Source organism: Leptopilina heterotoma, unplaced genomic scaffold, assembly GCF_015476425.1.
Source record: "Leptopilina heterotoma isolate Lh14 unplaced genomic scaffold, ASM1547642v1 Lhet_190, whole genome shotgun sequence".
Classification (NCBI taxonomy): Eukaryota; Metazoa; Arthropoda; class Insecta; order Hymenoptera; family Figitidae; genus Leptopilina; species Leptopilina heterotoma.
In genome coordinates, this window is record NW_025110909.1 from 1572824 (window position 1) to 1598680 (window position 25857).

Consider the following 25857-nt stretch of genomic DNA (forward strand, 5'->3'; position numbering starts at 1 on the left):
TCGACGTCCTAATACAGCAACAATATTTAATCCACCACAACAATTTGAATTTGTAGTTTGGTTCTCCAGATGAATTCCATGATGTCCAAAGTAAAAAGATTGAATATTTCACTTCCATTTATATCACTGATTAATTCATTAGTCTCAAATTTTTCTCGAAATGTTCATGGTACACAAAAATGTTAATATTTACACTGTTTTATAGTTTATTTTATGAAATTCCTTAAAATTTTAACACTGTTAGATTTACAACCCGTAATATTTGTTATTTTCACTATTGTTCTTTAAAGTTCAAATTCACATAAAATTTCGAATAAAAGTCACAAAATTTGCAAAAATTTAAATTTTTCCGCACCAAGATCCCGACGTTGAGCCCCCAATTTGTTACGTGCGGATTTATTTTATTTACGCGCAGGCGTAAAATCCGCGATTTGATTCGATGTTCAATCTTGGTTTAATCCTTTGAAAAGGAAGGCGGAAATATTCAAAATAAAACAAGTTAATTTCCGTTAAAACGGAGGGAAAAACCTCGAAAATAAGAAAGATCAATTAATAATTAATATTAATATCAATTAATTATTAATCCGACTCATTTCACGAGTAAACCCAATACATTTATTATATATTAAAGTCAAACATTACACAAGTCGAAGTTATTCTTAAGGCTATTTTTGGGACTACTCTGAAGTCCGTTACGAAAGAACTCCAAAATAGAACTGAATTCGTGAGGGAGCATTTATCCCTTGGTCCATGGCAGAATCTTTGCGCATGCCCTGTTATAGAGTTTGTAAAGTCTATGAAGTTTTTAGAATCACAACACTAACACTGCACTGCACTAATACACGTATAAACATACTCTATGTATTGAAAACATGTATCACAACAAGTGAACATAACCCTTTTGCATTCACACTAATTACACAATTATTAATTATTTACATCATATCTAGTAACAATAAATCTCTTATACTGCACTCATCATATTTAAATATAAACAACAATTATAACGATAACCAATTTGATAATGTATCATAATATAATATTATTATTATATCAATACGTTACAAACATATATACACATATATATACACATACATACACATATACATACATATATATACATATATATATATATATACATACATATACACACATACATACATACACATACATATGTACATATCCTATACCATAATATTACAACAATCAATCAGATAAAGTTTACTAATAATATCATTTTCAAATAATACATTCATGCTGCACTATTAGCAACAATATAATATTGTTGTTAATTGTTCATAACGTTCATATTATACAATTGATAATTAAGTTTCGTCGCATAATGAAAGTCTATGTGTACGTGACTTTTCGAAGCCATTTCTGTGGTCACAAGTATGGTAAACACATGTTGCATTGTCCTATAGAAAAGGACACTTGAGATATTTTTTATATTCTTTTCGAGGGTTTCTCGGTTTTATGACACTAAAGAAACTAGAGATTACATTTTCTTTCGCTATTCTACTTGATTTATGACAATTCTAAGAAATGTTGATTTTCAGATACATATTCGGAATTTGGGAACTATTAAACCGTGAAGTATTATATTTTACAATAGTCAAACTTTCTTGTTTAGTCTCGTCAATATTTGTCTAAAGTCGTGAGAAAATACTAAAATAATTGAGTTTATTAACGAAATGTTATAATTTCGCGCTTCGATAACTCGTAAATCGATATATCGAAAGTTAACGAGCGAGATGGTAGTCGCTCGTAACAGATAATTTACCGCAGCGACGTCTTGGGGAAATAGCAGTAACTACTTTTTCGATCTCCATTTTCAATACGCGAGTGAATTCACCGTGCTCGCTTTGCGTCGGCCATTTATTTTGACAGGTTACGCGCCTGCGTTCCTTTATTGTGAAAGTTTCGAAGTAGAGGACTGAGTCTATAGTTTCTCTACTATGCACACTGCAGCGCGCCTTATAATCTTCGCCTGTGTTTCAATGCTCTTTATAGTGAAATTTGGAACTAAGGCCCTCTATAAACTATACACTGAGAAAACTGGAGAGTCAAATTCAGAGGTTCAAAAAGTGTATGTTTCCTTTGCTTATGAAGAGAGTTAAATAGTCCTTCTAAAATAAATTTTGAATTGATAATGGAAATCTACTTGTATATTCTCTCCCATTATATCTGAGGGTTAAAAGTTGCGCAGAAAATGTGTACGATCTGATGCGCGCGAAATTATTTTTCTGACATTTTATGTATTTAATTAAGGGGTTAGGTTGCCATATTTATTCATTTCGCGCCGGATAAGGAAGGGATTTCTCAAGATGGTTAATTTGTCCCTCTGTTATAAACTCATTTTCCCTCCAAGAGAAATGGCACGAATATATGTCAATGGTGTATTTGAACATTTAGATTGTTATGTATCCAATAGCTAACTCTCAAATATGACAGATTTGTCCTTCCAGATGTTTAGTCCAATACTCCAGTTTTCTCAGTGTACGCATCACCCTTAGATGCTTGATGGAAATGAATTAATGTACTTTTACTAGACTGAGTCCTGTTTTTTCAATATTGACTCCCAGTTTTTCAAACTCCATTTTTCTCCGTGTATGTTATTTAGATTATTGTGAATATAGCACTTTTCAAAATCGATCGATCTGCATGCAACTTGATTCTCTAAAATGTTATTTTTTAAATTCAATTTTTGAGTGTTTGTATAGTTAATCTGATATAATTTTGTGCTAAGAAAATTAGAATTCCATTTGACAAAGGGACTTCTTTTATTTCAATATTTATGTAAATAATATTGTGTTTGGTGAACATTCCAGGTAATTACTAATAATAATCTAGTCAGGCGACTAGATTTGATTTTTAACATATTTATGTCAAACATACTTTATCTGCCATTTTGAATTTAAAAAATCTGATTACAATTGAGGGGACAGATGCAATAACGGACGAGGCGCTCGAACTGATCCCCCACTACAACGAGATAACGTGAAAATTATCTGAAAAATAAATTTTCTCGAAAAAGAAAAAGAAATATATGAACGTGTAGAGAATTACACAACGCACAAGTTTTCTTAATATTATTTTCCTTAATTTTCAACAGTTTTTGCAAAAAAAATTAAAAACTGCAAAATTTTTATAACCTGAAATCAATAACTTTTTGAAACATTATTCACGATATCTCCTTTTTTGTAAATGGAATTTTTTGTTATTTCACACCTAAATAAATTTTGAGTCAACGAAACCGTTCAGCTTAATAATATTACAAGAATCCCACTAGTTTGTATTATTTTTTAATATTAAATACGATATGTAACCTTTTGGTTTTCTATGACTTCTGGAGAAAAAAGTATGCGAGAAAGTTTTATCAAGGAAAAACTTCAAGCGACAAAGTTGTTCCTTATAGTATGGAGAAGTTTTTCCTACAATTTCAGACTGTTTAGTTAAAAACTGTAGAAATTATAAACATTTATATTCAATCATGCATTGCACAGAAAATACACTTTCGTGTAAAAGACGATTTATTTCAATTAAGTAATGAAGTTAGTTTGTTGTCAATTGTTAATCGATTAATATAACCTACGTAACTTGTTTGCAAATTTTTGTTTACATTTGGTTTACCTTTTTTTGATTTAATACTATTATAATAATTGTTAATAAATGGAAAATAACGAAAATACCGATAGCCAAAAAGGGCGAAAACGAACGAAAAATGAAGATTCGTGGCAAAGAAATAAAAATAAAATTGCTAGAAATCTGGTATATTTTAAATACTTTTTTCTTTATTCTAAAATAATAATAAATTATTACAAGTAGTTTTGTAGAATTGAATTTCTTTAGTGTAACTTGTCTTTTTTAATTTATTTAAATCTATAAAACATAATTTACTTTAAATAGTTTACTTATTTCTATATTAAAATAATTCTAGGGTCAATCTTATGTTTCTAAATCTAACATTGAAGTACCAGAAAAGAAATTTGTTCCCGTAAACGATTCTTGCTGCAAAAAAGAATGCTTTCGTACTATTAATGAAAATAACCAGAAAGACTTGCATAATTTTTTTTGGAAATCCGGTGACTTTACTCTACAAAACATGATAATTGCTTCTGGACTTATGAAAAAAAAGCAACCGTCAAATGCTGATTCGAAAAGAGAGGACTGGGTTTATTTCTATAGTCACCCCTTATACGACCTTCGAGTTTCTATTTGCCAAAATTTTTTAATTAAAATGTTGAATATTAGTCGGAGAAGACTAATTACGATTCAACAAAAAATGATGTCGGAAAAACCTTTAACAGACGAACGGGGAACAACAAATCATTTTCAAAAATTGACAAACGATGTTAAAGATTTAATATTACAACACTGCGAAAGCTTACCTCACACCGAATCTCACTACGCTAATGAAAGAACAAAATTAAAATACTTTGAGAATCCTGAATTAAATTTAAAGCGTTTGTATGAAGATTTTCTTGATTATTATTCAGCTGTAACTCAAGACTGTAAAATTTTGATCGACTTAACTACTTATAGTAATTATTTTAATCATCATGTAAATTTTACTTTCCGAATACCGAGAACTGATGTTTGTAACTTTTGCTATGAAAACGAAATTAACAAAATTGAAAGTGAAGAACTCGCGAAACATAAACAATTTGTTGAAGAATATAAGAACTTAAAGCATTCAATTTTTTCAAAACAAAATGTTCTAGTTTGTGAATTTGATTTTGGTCAAAATTTGGCATTGCCAAAAATTCCTGTATCAGATCAGTTTTACAAACGGCTAATGTGGCTACATATTTTTAATGTTCATGTTCATAGCAGCAATCGTAGTTATATGTATCTCTTTATGGAAGGGTTATTTAAGAAAGGATCCAACACCGTCTGTAATTTTCTTTTAGATGCTATCAACAAAGAAAGAGAACATGATGTGTGCAATAAGATCTATTTATTTTCGGATGCGTGTGGGGGTCAGAATAGAAATTATTTAATGTTAAAACTTCTTTCACTACTAGCATCCATTTGGGAAGTAGAAATTGTGCATATTTATCCCGTTAGAGGCCATTCTTACTGTCGGTGTGACAGTAATTTTGGCTCATATGCAAAAAAGAAAAATAAAGCGGAAAAAATTGAGACGGAAGAAGAATATATTGATTTAATAAAAAGTGCAAGGTCAGAAAATCCTTTTATTATTGTAAAAAGCGACGAAATATTTGTGAAGGATTTTGAAAAAATTTTAAAAACCGCTCTCCCTAACGATATTAAGATTAGTAAAGCAGTAGAAATCGAATATCACCCGAATGGAAATATCGTAATTTTCGAAAATTACAGACGTGAGAATGGCCAAATGTTTTTCATTGACCAAACTGATTTATCTCTAAAAGATTTAGATAATGCACAAAAGGCAAAATCAGTTGGAATTACGAGGGAAAAAATCAATGATGTAAAATCATTACTCCGGTATCTGTCACCAAATGGACAGAAATTTTTTAATGAATTTTTAAAAAAATCTTCGACAAAAAAGTCAAAAGAAAAATTGTAATGTTTTAAGATTTCAGATGACTGAAGTCTTTATCGAATTCATTTTAATATTTCTTCCACAATCCTTCTACGAGTTACTTTTTGTATTTTTAATCGTTCGTTAAAGTGAAATAAATTATTATCAAGATTAAAAGATTAGTTTTTCTGTAAATATTTTTAATATTTAATTCAAAGTTCTTTTTTTCAAAACAATCAGGTATTTAATCAATATAAATTGGTTTTGAAACTGTTCGATAATTTATAAAAAAATGTAAATTAATTTTTTTTAATTTGGAGTTTCAAAAACGAAATGATTTTGCGAAATAAATGAAAATATTTTACAGTAATATTTTTTCAATGAATTTAATTTTTTTTATTTTTTGTAAAACATCCATATTTTATACATTTTTTGAAAATAAAAGTTTGAATCAAACTTTTTCTATTTTTAAATATTGTTTTTCAAAATTATTTTTTGAAATTTTTAATTAAAATTGGAACGAAATGATTTTACGACAAAAATGAAAATATTTTAAAGTTATATTTTTTCAATAAATTTATTTTTTTTTTATTTTTTGTAAAACAGCAATATTTTATAGATTTTTTGAAAATAAAAGTTTGAATCAAACTTTTTCTACTTTTAAATATTGTTTTTTTAAAATTATTTTTTACAATTTTTAATTGAAATTAGTTAAGAATTAAAATTTAGAATTAAATGAATAGAAATAAATAAATTTTTTTCCGTTTATTATTTGATTTCCAATATTCTATACTTCACTTCGTTCAATGTTCCGGTCTCATTTTATTTGCTAGGTTACTTACTTTCTGTGCAATGCATGATTGAATATAAATGTTTATAATTTCTACAGTTTTTAACTAAACAGTCTGAAATTGTAGGAAAAACTTCTCCATACTATAAGGAACAACTTTGTCGCTTGAAGTTTTTCCTTGATAAAACTTTCTCGCATACTTTTTTCTCCAGAAGTCATAGAAAACCAAAAGGTTACATATCGTATTTAATATTAAAAAATAATACAAACTAGTGGGATTCTTGTAATATTATTAAGCTGAACGGTTTCGTTGACTCAAAATTTATTTAGGTGTGAAATAACAAAAAATTCCATTTACAAAAAAAGGAGATATCGTGAATAATGTTTCAAAAAGTTATTGATTTCAGGTTATAAAAATTTTGCAGTTTTTAATTTTTTTTGCAAAAACTGTTGAAAATTAAGGAAAATAATATTAAGAAAACTTGTGCGTTGTGTAATTCTCTACACGTTCATATATTTCTTTTTCTTTTTCGAGAAAATTTATTTTTCAGATAATTTTCACGTTATCTCGTTGTAGTGGGGGATCAGTTCGAGCGCCTCGTCCGTTATTGCATCTGTCCCCTCAATTTTTATAATAGTGACCCAAAAAACTACTGAGTAACAAGTTTTAAGCAAATCTAATAAATTAAAAAAAATGTATGCGCCATATTGTACCCGACATTTTGTATTTGGAAAATCCAATTGCAGATTCCTAATCAGAGACCCCAAAAGCACAAGAGTAAAAAATTTTAAGCGAATCGAGTAAATTTTTAAAACTTTGTTCGACATAATAGATCCGCCATTTTGTATTTTGAAATTTCGATTATAGATTCAAAATAAGCGACCTCAAAAGCATATAAATACTTAGTTCTATTATGAATTATATTTTAAGCAAATTAAACATAAAGTTTCAGAAGTTGCCGGCGATAATGGGTTAATGCGTGTTACATTTAATAATAATTTCAATTCTCTGAAAGGTGAAAATGTCAGTTATAATAAATATTTATTTAATTTTTTAAGACGAACGTTTTTTCTTTTTGAAATTTTGTTGTATAAGTTGTAAAGGTAACAAAAAACTTTGAATTTTCATTTTTGAAAAAAAAATTTTATTCTTCTTTAAGTCGCGGTACCCCTATAAATTCTGTTGGAAAATAATCGTTAGACTTCTAGAAAGTAATAAAAAAATCGAGAAGAAAAAATACGCTGGTGTTTATGAGAAAATTTGATTTTAATTTTTTTCGAAAAATAGCCGCCATTTTGTTAAATTTAAATTTTTTTTAATTAAACCTCTGGGATTTCGAAGAACATTTAATTCGGAATTAGGGACAAAAATAATCATTACATTATAGGCAGATGCAAGAAAGATTCAATAATTTTAATATTTTTACCGTCATTTTCTTGAAATCAGACTTCGCAGTTTTAAAAATCCAAATGCGCCTAACGTCCGATTAAAAAAATCAAAGTGTTCTCGCTTTAGTATTAAATTATCTTCTATGTAAACTAAAATAGTTGGACAAAAGTATTATTTAAACTATTTTTTTGCACCTCAAAGTGGATTTTTTTAAAAAAGTGAACTTTTTTTTCAAACTTCGAAAAAATTTGGAATTTTTTTAGTTCAAATAGAAAAGACACTTATAAAAAGTAAAAAAAATTTAGTTTGACTGTTTCAGATGCATCGTACGACCTCCATCACCGGCACCGATTTAAAAATACTGACTGCAACGCTCTACAAAAATCGTTGTTACTAAGAGGAATTTAAATACTTTTTAAAAATAAAAGTTGGTTTTGAAGCTCAAATACAGTAGAATATCACCCAAAAATTTCGTTTACAGCAATCATTTCCTTCCCTTTCAAAAAAATTCCTGAAAAAACGCTTTTTTTCGCCTTCTAAAGGAGACTACTGCCTTAACTGTGTGTCGAAAATGTATTTGACATTTTCTTTTTTTGAAGATGAATTGATACAGGATTTATTTAAATACATTAAAACCGATATAAAACTTCCACTTCGAAACGAACTAAAATCACTGGTTTCTCAAAATTTTAATGATAATCAGGAAATTGTTTTGCATATTTTAAAAACCAATGCTTCTAAAGTAGCCTTTACAATTGACGGCTGGACATCGATTGCTCATCGCTCATATTTTGGTATAACTGCGCATTACATCAGTAACGACTGGAATTTAGAGTAATTAGTTATTGACTTTGTTCCATCTAATGGATTACACTCAGGCTTCGACATTGCTCAAATCTTTAATCAGACTCTTGAAAAATATTAAATAGTTGATAAACTGCAATCTATAACAGTCTACAATGCATCAGCTAACACGACGTTGAACGACGTTGAAGAGTTGCTGCACTAGTAGATAAGCATTGCTGGTTCTAGACACGGATTCCTGCACCTACATATTACCGACATTTTTAGCCCAGACTCAAACCATTGGTTGGGGGGGGGAGTGATTCAGACCGCGAAATGACCGGAAAAAGACGTAAATAATAAATAGCCGGAAATGACGTCACGCTTCCTAGAATTTTCCATAGGGGTTGACTTATTATGATTGGTATTTCCTGTTTTTGTTTTTTACAGAGTGCATTCTTTAACGATGACACATAATTTCTTTGTTTTTCTCCAAATGGGGTTGATGACTCTGAATTTTGAAATTTTTTATTGATGACTCATCATCATTGGTATTTCCTGTTTTCGTTTTTTACAGGGTGTGTTACATCCCAGATACATTTTTATTTTATTAAGATTGTAAAGGATATGTTTTGTGTGTCTGGAATGCAACGAAAAACTAAGGGAATACAATTATCTTTTAATTTGACATATAATACGCGTGCTAAAAAGACTTGAAAGTCCAAAATTGAGATATAAGCGAAATTGAAACTTAATACTTGCTCTATTGTCTCAACATTAAAATAAAGAAAAACAAACCAAGAGGTAAAAATTGATAAAAATAGAGAGGAATGCGCTATACATCGACATTGCATCATGTAAGCTCGAACTCGCTCGCTGTGACCTAGTTGCGCAACCCGAGTTCTAGGAATCATTGCATGTAACTCAAGCTTCACTCTTTCCATATATGGGGTAAACTTTTGACTAGTTGTCGATGAGACGCATTCTTTCTCCGAAACATAATTATAAATAGACTTATAATGAATAAGGGGCAAAGTTTCTCAATTGTCCTAAATTAAAATCGAAAGTCTTCAAATCGGGCTGATTTTTGCACAAACTTTAATACTATGGGAGAGAACTTTACCCATAAAATATTAAGATATTTTATTAAAACTTGTAGGGGGGAGAGGGGGTTAAAGTTTTTGGTAACGTGTGGACAGTGGATTCTTTTAGCTAATATAGTTAAAATACAGTAGAGTGGACAAAATTTTGACCTATATGTTTTCGAAAGGTTTTTTCCTCCTCTTTCGAATGGTGTAAAAATTTTTTTTTTAATTAACAATTTAACTAATTTTTTTCAAAATTAAAAATATTTTTCACTTTTTTTTAAAAAACGGCATTTTTTTTCTCTTCTTTTTGCTTTATAATAAAGCTTAATATATGTACTTTCCATAACTGATTCTGAAAAAATGACGTTTTTTTTTGTTTTTGAATTATTAATTAATTAATTAATAAAAATCAGTAAAAAATTACTAAAAATTAAATATTTTTTAATCAAGTAAACTTTTCTGAATTATGAGATTATCATCGTAAAGCTTACCTAATTCCGCATCCAACAAGTATAATTACACCTATTTTTACAAATAATTGTTAAATAAATAAATAATTGAAAATTTATTTATTAATTTTTTGAAATTGTTTATAAAAAATAGTTAAAAATAAACTTGTTAGGTGCGGAAGTTGGTAAGCTTTACGTTTGCAAGCGCAAAATTAAGAAAAGTTTATTTCTTTGAAAAATAATAATTTTTAAAAATAATTTTTATTAATTAATTAATAAATAATACGAAAAAAAAAATTTTTTTTTTTCCTAATCGGGTATTAAAAGTACACATATTTAGCTTTGCTTGAAATAAGAATAAAAATAAAAAATGTCATTTTTCCAAAAATGAATAAATAAATAATCAATTTATTATTTATTTAACAATTATTTATAAAAAACAGTTTAGTTTATGCTTGCTGGATGCGGAATTTTGTAACCTTTACGATGATAAGCTCATAATTAAGAAAAGTTTATTTGCTTGAAAAATATTTAATTTTTTAGTAATTTCTTACTATTATTAATTAATTAATTAATTAATTAATTAATTATTCGAAACACAAAAGAAAACGGCACTTTTTCCTAATCGAGTATTGAAAGTACACATATTGAGCTTTATTTTAAAGCAAGAAAGAAGAGAAAAAAATGCCGTTTTTTAAAAAAAAGTGAAAAATATTTTTAATTTTGAAAAAAATTAGTTAAATTGTAAATTAAAAAAAAAAAATTTTACACCATTCGAAAGAGGAGAAAAAAACCTTTCGAAAACATATAGGTCTAAATTTTGTCCACTCTACTGTATTTTAGCTATATTAGCTAAAAGAATCCACTGTCCACACGTTACCAAAAACTTTAACCTCCTCTCCCCCCTACAATTTTTAATAAAATATCTTAATATTTTATAGGTAAAGTTCTCTCCCATAATATTAAAGTTTGTGCAAAAATCAGCCCGATTTGAAGACTTTCGATTTTAAGTTAGGACAATTGAGGAATTTTGCCCCATAAGTATTATTCCTAAGAATTGACATATTTTACCCCATAATTGCCTATAAACTCTCCCTCTTTTTAATAATTTTAGAGTATATAAAGCAACGCTTTTTCAACACAAATTGTCAAAAGTTCCGATGCAGTTTTATAGACCAGTAGTCATTGTAGAGCGACCCTTCAGTTTTTCATTATTTATTGTATTCTTTCTTTAATCGGCAACTGCAGTTCGAGTTGTACTCGGTTATTGTGCAAGTCAATTTTGTTATTCACTTAGAAACAAGTTTCTTTCCGTAAAAGGTGCAAGAAAAGCAATTTGACACTTAGAATCAATAATTTCAATGTATTAACTGTCGTATTTTGCGTGTCAAGTTTTATTAATTGTAGTTTTTCACCAATTCTTTCTTTAATTGACAATTGCAGACCGAATTGTACTCAATTATTGTGCAAGTTGCTTTTCTCACACTTAGAAACAAGTTTCTTTCCATAAATAGGTGCAAGTGACAATAAGTAACACTTAGAAACGGTACTAACTCTTGAAACAAACGCAAAAACTCTAAAGTTGTGAAAGTTACATAAGTGTAACATAACAAACTTTTTCAGTTTTATTCAATTGAAACAACGTTCTGAAAACCAAACTTATACGACCATCGCTATTACTTAATTCTACGACTATTCTGTAAATAAAAAGTAAGTAACATTTGTGTAATTATTGTAACTATACATTTAAATAACAAATAAATTGTTAAAAGGGAATATTTATTGTTGTTGTAACTCAAAACCCGTAGTTTTGAAAAGTACAAACGATCCTACTTAAAAATAAGGTCAAGCTTTACCAACTTGACCGTAATCAGCCTACCATTCCTCCAAAAATTCTATAACCTAACCTAATAAACTCGCCTTCTGCTCGAGATGTAACAGGGTGCATTCTTTAACGATGACATATAATTTCTTTGTTTTTCGTAAAATAAGGTTGATGACTCAGAATTTTGAAAATTTCTTTTTATTGATCATCATTGGTATTTCCTGTTTTGTTTTTTACTTATTTTATTCTTGGAATTATTATTTTTGTCTAAATATTGCAAATCACTGTTTATTAAATTCTTATTTAACCCCTTGACTGCCGAAGGCAAAGATCTTTGCCATTTCGGACTTTGCTCTGACTGCCGGAAAACTGACAATCTTTGCCATAATAAAAATTGATGTAAAAAAGTCAAAAATGGCTGAAAATTAAAAATGAAATGATTTCTAAAAAGTCAACGCTGTGTAAAATGCGACGCACGTTTCTGTTTTTAAATTCAATGAATTATAAAAATGTTATAAATTTTTAAAAACAACACTTTTTAGCAAAATTTTTCAAAATCTTTGCCATGGACAATATAATTCATTTTTATTTTAAAAATGTCTAAAATCGTCTGAAATCTATTACTCGGGGGTTTTCGAGGTCGCTGATTACGAATATGATGTCAGTTTTTCAAAATTCAAAATGGCGGATCCAATATGGCGGATGACCTTTTTAAAAATTGATCCAATTTACCTGAAATTTGTTACTCGGGGGTATTCGAGGTCGCTGATTACAAATATGATGTCGGTTTTTCAAAATTCAAAATGGCGGATCCAATATGGCGGATGACTGTTTTAAAAATTGATTCAATTCACCTGAAATTTGTTACTCGGGGTTTGTCAGTGTCGCTGATTACGAATATGATAATGATTTTTCAAAATCCAAAATGGCGGATCCAATATGGCAGACATTTTTAAAAAAAAATTTGGATTCGCTTGAAAATTATCATTTGGGGGTTTTCAAGGTCGATGATGATGAATCCGATGTCAGTTTTTCAAAATTCAAAATTGCGGATCCAATATGGCATACCGTGGAGATCCACTTCACCCATAAACTTGTTAGAAAGGTGCAATGCGTTTGGACATTTCAATGGAATTTCAATTTTTGCACTTTCTTTATAGCTGTTCTATGAAACCGGCATTTTTAAAATTTGTTCTGCTTTTATGATAAAAACAAAATTTAAAAAAAGAATGTCCGCCATATTGGATCCGACATTTTTAATTTTTAAAAACAGACATCTGATTCGTCATCAGCGACCCCGAAAACCCCCTAATGATAATTTTCAAGCGAATACAAAATTTAAAAAAAATGTCCGACATATTGGATCCGCCATTTTGAATTTTGAAAAACCATCATCATATTCGTAGTCAGCGACACCGACAACCCCCGAGTAACAAATTTCAGGTAAATTAGATCAATTTTTAAAAAAGTAATCCGCCATATTGGATCCGCCATTTTGAATTTTGAAAAACCGACAGCATATTCGTAATCAGCGACCTCGAAAACCTCCGAGTAACAAATTTCAGGTAATTTGGATTAATTTTTAAAAAGCTGTCCGCCATATTGGATCCGCCATTTTGAAATTTGAAATACCGACATCAGATTCGTAATCAGCGACCCCGAAAACCCCTGAGTAACAAGTTTCAGATAAATTGGACGATTTTTTATTTTTGGCATTCTGGGCACATTTAGTGTTTTCCAGCCGGCAGTTAAGAGGTTAAGGAATTTCTACAAACATTTTCGGTACTTTTCATAAGAATGCTTTTGATCTTACCGCAATTCCAAGAAAACTATAATTAACTTGAAGGTCAAATAGGTCATATCTCGTGTATATAAAGAGGGCAATTTTTATAAACAAAATCATTCCTGCAGTTAAAGTTGGTTAATAAACATATTAGCAGAACAACGTCGTGAAATTCAAGTGCGCTTGAACAAGGTGAACAGTTTGAAGCAAAATCACAGTTAATTATTTTAGTGAAAAAATTTGAAAATTTAAATTTAAGTGATAAAAATGAATTTCGATAAATTAAACAAAGCAAGCAATATCTCGTAAGCAAAATCTCGCGGCAAAGAAAGCTCATACTTTTACCGCGAAATTTTAATCACTAATAAGACTAACAATCTGTGCTGAAAATCCTTACACTATGCAGAATTATTTTAAAAAATTGAAAAATACGATGATGTTAAAAAATTGTTTTAAGCAATATTATTTTTTAAATTTGCTAAAAAATTTATTATAGGGGAGAGTGGGGCAAACCAGCCCGGTGGGTAAACCGGCCAGGTGTCAATATCTCCGAAATGTCGAAATGGGCAAAAGTGCTATTTATAAATTTGAAACAACCATGTGTAGTATACCTTATTTTTTCAATTTGACAATTTTTACATTTATTTGTGCAACGCTGGGAGCAAATTTTTTTTAGTTTTTTTCTACACTTTTACGAATTTTTTCTTAAGGAAATTCTGAGGAAATCGTGTAATATTTCAAAATATTAGGTCTTGGGTTTTAAAGGTACACACCTCAGGAATATTTACCACTAAAAACTTTGATGAATTTGCAAAGCGTTTCTTTTAAAAAAATATTTATTCTCAAAATGAGCCTGTGGGGCAAAGCGACCAGTTTTCGGTGGGGAAACCGGCCATAGGATATTTTCATTGTATCAGAGTTTCGAAAAAATTATTATTAATTAGAATGTTTTTTTCGTTAAAATATTTACTTTCAATGAGAAATAATTATCTTCCAATGAGAATTAGACCCTTTAATATTGTTTCTCAGATAATTTCAAACATTTTTTTTGTTATTTAAAAAAATTATTTATTTAATTAAAATTTAATTCTGTATTATTATTTACATTATAACAACCATTGTTCACATGATTCTTTAGGTTTATTGTTATTGTAGATTATACAAATGCAATATTGTAGATAAAGAACCCAACTGACCGGTTTACCCCAGGGGGTGGGGCAAACCATCCCGTTTGCAAATTTCTTTTAAAGTTAACACAGCAACTAAACAATAAAATATAAAGTATAGGTGCCTCTGGGAAAAAGTTGCGCAATTAAATGATCTTTCAAACAAGCCATCGAAAAATAAAATGGGTTGATTCGTTTAGTCACAAGAGTAAAAAGAACCGTAGGTATGGCTAGTTTGCCTCACTCTCTACTATATTGATAGACTTAAACATACTTTATAGTGTACAAATTAATCACAATTTGTAAAAAATCATTACTTTTTTGAAGTATTCAGTATCAAAATAAATATAAATGAATAAAATTGTCAAAACAAGACGATAAAAATCTTCAGTAAATTTTATAACCTTTATTTAAAAACGTATATAAAATCAATTTAAAAATTAACGTACAAACATTATTTAAATTTGATTTTTATCATATTATCAACGCCATTTTGTATTCTTAAAAATCTGACGTTATATTTGTAATCAGCGACCCCAAAAATCCCCGAGTAACGATTTTTAGACAAATTGAATCGATTTAAAAAAAGCATCCGCCATATTGGATCCGCCATTTTGAATATTGAAAAACCAACATTGGATTCGTAATCAGCGACCCCAAAAACCCTCAAGTGTACCATTTTATTAAAATCTATCAAAGCGTTTGTCTACATTAACAATTTGTTGTAAACTTAATTATTTGTTAATATAAATTGTTTATAACATTCGAATATTTACCTGCACAAATTTTTTACAATTTACAGAGTACTCTAGGTGTGTTTCTAAAAAGTTTTTAGCACGTGCCATTCGATTATAGAGGCTGGAGATAACTTTTTCTTAAAAATAGATGCTTTTGTTAAACTTTGCAATAAAAAAATAAATATAAACAAATTGAAATTTAAAATTCGGCCCCGACAAATCTCTTTCAAATTTAATAATCTTTCACTTAAAATAAAGTTTAGTAACATCGGTTAAAAAATGAAGGCTCTGGACTATTATGAACAGTAAATTGCAGTTCAATCCTACTGTGTGTCGTCAGCTATCTAAAAGCGCCATTTTTGTGCATGTGGGATAAAAAGTGTCATATTTACCATGTGGAGAAATGTTATTATCTAAAATTTACAACTTGAATCCGTCATTTACAAAGCAAGTTGTCGTTGGAGCAGAAGTAGACATAAATGGGACTATAATACCAAAAATTCAACTAAGAAGCAGCCATCCACGAGTATCATTGTCTTTGGAGCTTCAAGAATGGCATCTTTTGTGTGATGCAGTAAAACATATCATGCGATTTTTCAATGGAGATGGTGATGCAACAGTCTTGGATTGTAAAACGTTTACAATACGTTTTAGTGTTACATATCGTTTAATATCAATTGAGCGTTTAGATAAGTCATTTACATTTAGTGAAACCTCATTTTCAATTTTTAATAAACTTATTCCTTGTATTGAACAAAAATATGTAGAACTGTCAAAATTCAATATGCAGTATAGTAAAGACATAATTTTAAAGTCTATTGCAGAGTTATTCTTTAAAAATAAAGTTAAGTCTACAAAACATGCTATGGAATTTATTAAAAAACATTACAGCAGAATACTTCAAAAAATTATAAGAAAAACAAATGTTTCAAATTTAGAGACATTATTGCTGGAACTTGTTACATTTCACTGCTAACAAATATCAAATGAAGCTATTCATCAAGTGTCAAATATTCAATGTATAAATGGTAAACTAGCTAAAACAAACGCACGTAAACGCGCGTAAGTACTTGCTGGGCGCAACTGCCATAACATAAGAACCCTGATTATCTTAAAAATAATGTAAGAAAATAAATAAATTTTGCAATAATTTTAATTAATAGTACCAAATGCATTCAATATCATTTAAAAAAAATTAACAAATTATGCATAATTTTTACATAGTCTTATATAGTAATTACTTAACAATTATTGAAAAATTTTCTGTCTACTTCATAAAATAAACAAATCATAATATTGAATACTATTTCTCATAAACCGTTTTTTTAAAAAGGTTTGTATCATATTTCTAAATAGTAACAGTTATCGTCAAACAGAAACAATAATACTTCAATTAAGTATTTTTCACACTAATTTCATTCTTTTTTTTAATAATATTTAGAAAATTAAATCTGATAGCGTTCCACAAATGTAAGAATGGATGTCGAAATTTTAACAATTCTAAGAAATATGTTAAACGTTAAAACATTCATGATATTTTCGTGTCTTAACACTAAGGGGCCATTCATAAACCATGTAACCTCTTGAAGGGGAGGGGGGTCAAGCAATTGACTACGACAAAGGGAAAAAATGGCGCTAATAGGGGAGAGTGGGGCAAGACGGGGTAGCGGGTAAGACGGGGTACCGGCCCTATTTAACAAACGAATTAACCAATCGCGATTATATTTTACACAATACTGCACCGAGACGATAGTTTCTTGTTTATAAAACCTAAAAGCCATGAGAACAAATCTTTTATCTGTTTTACTAAAAAAACTGTTTTCGACGATTTTCTTGTCATTTTTTCACTTTTTTTAGGAGGCGTTTATTATTTAATAATAACAGTTAATGAACTGTATAAATTTTTTTCTAACTGTCAAGGGTTACAGAAGAAGCATATGGCATATGTTTTTTTTCTTTGTTGAATCGTAAATTGCAGTAATTAATCGTATTATTAAATTTCGTAGGTGCGGGCAAGATGGGGTAGGGGAGAGTGGGGCAAGACGGGGTTCACAAATTAAGCAAAAAAAAGAGAAATAAGAGAAGTTAAGAAAACTACTAAAATCAAGACTGAATAAAATAAGAGTGACCAAAAAGAAAAAAGCTTGTCAGGTTAAATCATCAATTAGCGATGGTAAAGTGGAAAATACACCTTGTCTCTATTGTAATGGTTATTATTTAGACTCAAATGAAGGCTGGCCTGCTTTTTTTGTCTGCGGCCAATGGGCTCACTGCAGTTATGCATGAAGATGAAGATGCAACTTTTACTTGTAAAATTTGTCGACAGAAATAGGTTGTTTTTTGTTAGTACCCCATCTTACCCGCCGGTGGGGCAAGATGGGGATATTTGCAATTTTTTCAATATTATTAATTATAAGCTTTTTTAAGAAACAGATAGCCTTTGTACGCCTTTTTTACGAAAGACTGATTTCCAAAAATGATAATTAAAAATAATAATAAAGTATATATTCGATAATTTTCGTTTTTTTGCGCTTTAAACCTTAAGTATCCCGTCTTGCCCCACTCTCCCCTACATGTAATAGCGTACTACGGGGGGAATGTCAACATTCCCAAAAAATGGGGCTACGTGGCTTATGGACGACCCCTAACAGATGATAGTAAAAATTAGAAGTCAATCTGCCACCATTTACGAAGTTAGGAGTTTATTTTTATAAAACACCTATTTTTCTAAAATGTCAACGTAATCTTAATCACGCTTTATTATATTCTTGCTGAACATGAATATCGTATTTATTTTCAATTAAATTCACGTTCTTTCACAAAATTTAGAAAAAATTGAAATATGGGTTCCGTACTCCCCCATGGGTCAAGAATAGTTAGAGCTAGTTTGGCACGGAAAAATCCTGCTAATGCGACTGGAAATTATAAAAAAATGTTTAATTTGTTCTTTTTATGTTGATATACACAATGGTGCGTAATTATATGTGACCTGGACAGTGAAAAGGGACCTTACGTGCGAAAACAAGTTTTCGAGAAAACAGCAGTTAAAGTTTAACTTAGAAAAACCCTTGTAACTTTTTTAAATATTAATATTTTTTAATCAATTTAGGCTTATTTTCTTCACCGTGAATCACAGTATCTAAATAAATAACATACAAGTAATGAAATTTTTTTTACTAATTGTTTATATAAATTAATAACAAACTCCCCAAACATAGAAAAAATAATCTAAGTTTTCTAACTTGCAACAATAAGTATAAATAAGTGACACATGTTTGTAAGGGTTTTTTTCGCTGATTACGAATATGATAACAAATTTGAATTTTAACTGTTGACAGTTGTCAAAGAAACTGTCAACTTTTCTAAATAATAAAAAGATTATCGTCTTCGTTATTTTAATTTGTATAATAAAAAAAATCAGTTTTTTCGTATTTTTACTCTTGTTTTTTTTTAACTTTAAAATTTTTTTTAAAAACTACTAATCAACTTATGATTTTTTGGTTTTCACCATCTTAAAGAGCATTTCAAACCCTATCCGAATCAACAAAAAAGTAAAAAATGATTTTTTGACACGTAAGGTCTCTTTTCATAGACCAGGTCACATATACGGAAAAATGAAGCTTATTGACCAATAAATTGGTGGTCGTCTGAAGAAAATTGGTTAACTTTCAGGTTCTAGTTCAGACGAATTTTTATTCAATATTAAAATTTAGAAAATGTTCAGAACATATTGTTATTACTTTCAAATATCAATATTAAATAGTCTAAATCCAATAAAATAGAGAAAACGAAAATTTACTGATTTTTTATAACATGATCCGAAAAGGTCTTACCTAACTATTCTTGCCCTATCCACCCCTACTTTTATTCAACATACAATTCAAAAAATATTTTATACAGTTCAAATTGTAGAAAATTAAATTAAAACCCTGACCATCGTGGGGTTTATATACCCGTCTTAAGCCTACAATCTTGGCTATACAAGTGTTTTTACAACCGTAGAACATTTGTTACAAAAATTTCTTAAATTTTACTTAATACTAAATTTTTGCGCCTACAGAGCGACTTAAAAATTAGGAGTACTCGCATTTGCCTGGATCACCCTTCTAATGGGTTTTCTCGACAGTGGAGAGGGAAACTGTAGAAAACCTCTCCTGAGTACAACCGGTTTATCGACAGTCGAGTTCTAATGGTGTGTACCGGACAATAATCGACGGTGCACATCATTATACCTCGACGTCAAACCTCCCGCTCAGATTGTCTCACGTGCCGGAAAAATATTAAGCCAAAAGGGCGCGAACCAAGGGTACTTACCCTTGGTTCTTAAAACGACCGCCAAGCGAGGCATCTATCCGACTGAGCTAATCTGTCGGTATATTAAACTATTATTATCAATATTAATAATAAAAATGGAAAACATTGTTTGATTCAATTAAATATTTTATTTGTCTATTATCTATTACTTAGATATTTTTACCAAATTTGCATTACATAGGTCAAATAAATGGAATAATTCAAATTAAAAAATATTGCTATCCAAAATAAAAAAAACTATATCAAATAGTAATGTGATACATTCAAAAAATAAATATACCACTCACGAAGCACTATCGTTATCTTTCTACACTACACTGAAAGAATTTTTGGGAGGCTGCATGCTTTACATTAGTGCCGCTAGAGCTCGCTGCCTCAAGCTCTCAGTTAACCTCAAAAAGGCGAGAATCTACTCCCGAAAGGTAAGCAGCAACTCCTCAGGGGCAGCAGATCACCTTTCGGGAGTAGATGCTCGCGTTTTTGAGGTGAGCTGCGAGCCCTAAGCAAGGGGCACTAATTTCGGACATTAAAAGTCAGCAGCCTCCCAAAAATTCTTTCAGTGTACATACAAGGAGAGATGTCCCAGTTAGTCCCGTGAGGGGAAGTAGCCTTCCCCCACCATACGGCACACCAAGTTGAAACTGAGTCCCGAGCAACCCTCACAGCGGAGATCGCTCGGACCCTTAAACCCTCATTAAGTAAAACTGTTAATGACTTTTTCTATAAAATATAATTTTTTTAAATAGTAACATTGTTTATTTTTCATTAACATATTTAAATTCCTTACTTTCTCACGATTCTATACATATGTTGTTTACCAAAAAAAAGTTGAAATTAAAAAAATTAATTATTTTTTCCAGATACATAGAATGAAGTTAACTCTACCAAAAACCATATACCTATTATTAAATAAATATTTACTGTTTCACATAGGTTTTATCTAAATCAGTTTAATGCTATTTGACCCAATATTTGCAGTATTTGAAGCAAATACCATTTAACTTAATCTTTAAATTTTAACATTTTTTTGGTAAACAACATATGTATAAAATCGTGAAAAGTAAGGAATTAAAATATGTTAATTTAAAAGTTAAAAATGTTACTATTTAAAAATTTATATTTTTCATTATTAATAGAAAAGTCATTAGCAGTTTTCCTTAATGAGGGTTTAAGGGTCCGAGCGACCCCCGCTATGAAGGTTGCTCGGGACTCAATTCCAAGTAGCCCTCGCAGCGGGGGGCTCTATGTCCCTTCTAACGGCGAACAGACAAACTAAATGCGAACAGACAATATATATATATATATAGGGGAGGATGGGGCAAGGATAGTTAGTGGCTCTAGTGCTTAAACAGCTTGTTCAAAAAACGCGCCATTCAGCATATGTTTGCGTCTTGACACCACTTGATGTCAGGAGAAATTGTACCTCAATCTGCCACGATCTACAGAAGTTACGAGTTCATTTGTATGAAACATATGTTTTGTTAAAATATAAACGTGCTGTTTATCGAACTGTTTTTTATATTAAAGCTTTCAAATATTTATTTATGTAAGTGTTTCCCATAGTGGAATTTCCTGCTGAACACGAATATCGTGTTTATTTTCAAATTCATTTACTTTGTTTAACGATATTTAGTGAAAACTGAAAAATGACCTCACGGGGCAAGGATAGTTAGAGGTTAGGCGGCACGGAACGACCGTGCTAATGCGATTATAAATTATAAACGAATTTTTTATTGTCTTTTTTAGATTGATACATAATGGTTCGTAATTATCAGGGAAAAACTAAGCCTATTGACAATGAAATTTTGACAGAAGCGATAAGAGCTGTGAAAAATGGAAATTCCATTTCGAAAACAGCGAAGGATTTCAATTTAAATTTCGAGACTTTAAGAACTCATGTAAATCGTTTGGATGAGACGAAAAAAGAAAAACTACATAAGACTGTGAATGAAAATCAATTAAAAGAAGCGATTACATCAGTTAAAAAGGGAACGGGAATAAGAAAAGCCGCGGATGATTTTAAGGTTAACTATCAAATTTTGCGAAGTAACATCAATTGCTCCAAGGAGAATTCTTATAAGGTTGGTATTTCGGTGTATTTATTTTCGTTCCAAATGCATTTCGTGGTTTCATTATTTTTTTAGGTCTTCAGCAACGAACAAGAAACGGCTTTGATGAAATATTTGCTCAAGTCAAGTGCTATGTTTTACGGATTGTCAACAAGAGATGTTCGTTGTCTTGCGTTTAGCTTTGCTAAAAGATTGAACCTTTCGATGCCAAAAAGTTGGGAGGATAATAAAATTGCCGGCGCAGATTGGTTAATTGGTTTTATGAAACGCCATTCAGATTTATCTCTCCGAAAACCTCAAGCAACCAGCCTGGCAAGAGCGACGAGTTTCAACCGACACAACGTTTCAATGTTTTACGGAAATTTAGCTGTAGTTATGGACGAATTGAAAGTTTTGCCTCAACACATTTGGAATATGGATGAATCTGGTGTTACCACCGTTCAAAGACCAGAACGTGTAATTGCTCAACGTGGTGTGAAACAAGTTGGCAAATTGACGTCTGCAGAAAGAGGTCAACTAGTTACAATTGCACTTGCAGTATCTGCAACTGGATCGTCGATTCCGCCATTCTTTATTTTTCCGCGTGTTCGATTTCAGCCGCGGTTTTTAGATGGAGCATCACCTGGTTCAACTGGCACGGCAAATATATCTGGATGGATGAATGCTGACAGTTTTTTGATGTTTTTGCAACATTTTCAATCCTGTATTGGTGCATCGAAAGACCAACCAAAATTATTATTGCTCGATAATCATGAGTCGCATTTATCGATTCAAGCATTGGATTATTGTGTCGAGCATGGCATTCATCTCGTATCATTCCCGCCACACTGTACACACAAATTACAGCCACTCGATCGTAGCGTATTCGGTCCTTTTAAATCAGCTGTTAATCGCTCATTTGATGCGTGGATGAGAAACCATCGTGGTAGAACGATCACTATTGCAGACATTCCATTTTTATTGAACGAACCATACAAAGTGTCTGTCACACCGTCAAACATCCAGGCAGGCTTTGAATGTACTGGAATCTACCCTTTCAACGACAAAAATTCACAGACCTAGACTTCATGCCAGCCAGTGTGACTGACCGTCCATTACCAGAAGAAATCAGTGCAGAACCAGATGTAGTTGCTCAAGTTGACATTGATAATGCAATTGCAGAAGAGCAGAATGAAGAACCTTTATCACAAATTGAGGTAATAGATGAAAACCAGAATTATGAAGTAGATTTGGACTCTACGATAGAGTCAGTATTGCCATTTCCAGTAGCAGCGCCACGGAAAACACGGCGCGGGCGAAAACGTCGTGTCACATCGATTTTGACTAGTAACGAGTCAATGGCATCATTGCGAAATGAACAGTTGGCAGCTGCCAATAAGAAAGCTACTCGTGGTCAGGGTCGGGGACGTGGTCGAGGACGTGCTCAGGGACTTGCGCTCGACGAACCTGGATGCAGTACACGGCCTACGCCATCAAAGCGCGGTCGTGGTCGACCGAAGAAAATTGTTCAAAATTTAGATTCCAGTTCAGACGAATTCTAAAGCAATTAATAAAATTAATAAAATATCCAAGGAATATTGTTAACAGTCCAGATTAATATATTGAATATTTTCAATCTAATAAACTAAGGAAAACGAAAATTTATCGACTTTTTTAATCATTTTTAGCATTCAAATCGTTCTAACTATCCTTGCCCCGGTACCGGGGCAAGGATAGTTAAAAAATTTTTTTTTACATTTTGATTCGTATCTCGTAGGGATTTCGGTCTACAGCAAAATAATGTATTACAAAATTATAGCCAAATAACCAGGCTTTCCAAAAATACTTTTGGTTTTCAGATACATATTCAGGTTTGGCCGCTAGAGCCGAAAAGGTCTTACCTAACTATCCTTGCCCCATCCTCCCCTATATATATATATGCAAACGGAATACGGACTTTAATATTGTTAATTTACTTCTGGAGTACTCAATTATACAGCCTCTATTATCATTATTACTAATTGAATTAAAATTATTATAATTTTTTTTATTCAAAGAACACTTATTCTTTGACTGCTCCATTGTTACAATTTTATTATTATTTACATTATTCCAAGGGTGTGTCTTCAAAAAATTATAAGAATTTGTTTTTTCATATTTCAAAAGACGCTTCTAATCACACTCTACAATCGAATGTCTCATATTCGATCTTCTCATCTCTGAAAACTGACATAGACGATTATCTTAAAACATTTTTTAAATGCTGCCTCATTTTGTTATTTATGCTTTCGTAATTAACAGTGTTTGGCATAACATTAAAAAATAATGATGTTGCAAATGCTATTGCATATACTCCGCATTCAACACTACCCATTGGTTGTTGATCAACAGTAACAAAAACTACTGGTGGCTTAAAAGGATATAATCTACTTAAATAATTCAACTGATCTCCATTCAGACATTTTTCATTAAGACCATCAAAAATATAAATTCTTGTTGTAATAAATTTTACGAGGCCTTATACGGTGTAAACAATTTTATTCATTTTGACGACGTTTCGATACATTGAGTATCCTCTTCAGGTCAAATAATTGAAAATAAAAAACAAACAGTCGTTCAGTCATTTCATCGAAAAAAAATATAATAATAATAATAAATTAATGGAAACCCTCTTTATGAGGTGTTTCTGTTTTCTTTTCTTTTTTCGATGAAATGACGGAACGACTGTTTGTTTTTTATTTTCAATTATTTGACCTGAAGAGGATACTCAATGTATCGAAACGTCGTCAAAATAAATAAAATTGTTTAAACCGCATAAGGCCTCGTAAAATTTATTACAACAAAATAAATGAAAACGGATGTAAAATTTATCAAGGAATATAAATTCTTACTCCATCATAATACGTACAAATCCAATGACCCCTCTTTTTGATTCTCTTTCCAAAATTTTTCCAAATTCATAAATATGATTATCACTTAACATTTTTTTATTATTAAGTATTTCTTTATATTCTCTAGCACTTAAATTAACATGGCCTTTTATTCTCGACATTTTTTAATCAATATTTTCTTCTTAATCTAATTTTAATTTCAATTTGTGGGTTTTGATAATAATAATTACGTTTTCCCAATTTATATTTTCTACATCACAATTTCATCAATTCTTACAAAATCATTGTCTCCTATATCAATAATACAAACCAACCAATATTTAACTCATAAAATAATATTCAAGATTTCAACTAATAAAGTGTATTTAACTCCATTTCAAATAAGCCACATTCCAATTTTATCCAATATTTAATTATTTAACCAACATATCAATATTTAACCAATCAAATCATATTTAACCCATAAAACAATGCTTTTGAATTCAACAACCAATATTCTATTTAATTCATTTTCAATATGTCAAATTCCAATTTTATTCAATATACATATCCAATAAGCCCTAAATTCAATTTTATCCAATATATATTCTGTTTAATATATTTCAAATTCGTCAAATTCCAAATTCATCCAATTTACATATCCAATAAGCCTAAATTCAATATTATCCAATATATTTTATTTAATTTATTTCAAATTCGTCAAATTCCAATTTTATCCAATATATTCTCTTTATTCTATTTTAAATACGTCAAATTCCAATTTCATTCAATATATTTCTCTTTAATCCATTTTAAATGCATCAAATTCCAATTTCATCCAATATATATATTTCTCTTTAATCCATTTTAAATGCATCACATTCCAATTTCATCCAATATATATATTTCTCTTTAATCCATTTTAAATACTTTAAATTCCAATTTCATCCAATATCCAAATTTCAATTTTATCCAATATTTCTTTTCTTATCTTTTATTTCATTCAATATCCAAATTTCAATTTTATCCAATATTTCTTTTCTTATCTTTTATTTCATTCAATATCCAAATTTCAATTTTATCCAATATTTCTTTTCTTATCTTT

At 30.1% G+C, this 25857-nt stretch overlaps 1 protein-coding gene across 8 annotated transcripts in view; it reads left to right on the forward strand.

Moving 5' to 3' along the window:
- Nucleotides 1-25857, forward strand: part of LOC122500710 (sorting nexin-17) — a 379406-nt gene that overhangs the window by 185704 nt on the left and 167845 nt on the right. For 3 of the 8 annotated variants that reach the window (XM_043609772.1, XM_043609774.1, XM_043609775.1), the window contains 2 exons: nucleotides 21581-21915; nucleotides 21979-23342. The exons of the other annotated variants lie outside the window; for them this stretch is intronic. In XM_043609772.1, the coding sequence (XP_043465707.1) occupies nucleotides 21592-21915; nucleotides 21979-22965 (1311 nt within the window). In that variant the 5' untranslated portion in view covers nucleotides 21581-21591 and the 3' untranslated portion in view covers nucleotides 22966-23342. Of the gene's footprint in view, nucleotides 1-21580; nucleotides 21916-21978; nucleotides 23343-25857 lie in introns of those variants that run through there. 8 annotated transcript variants of the gene reach the window in all.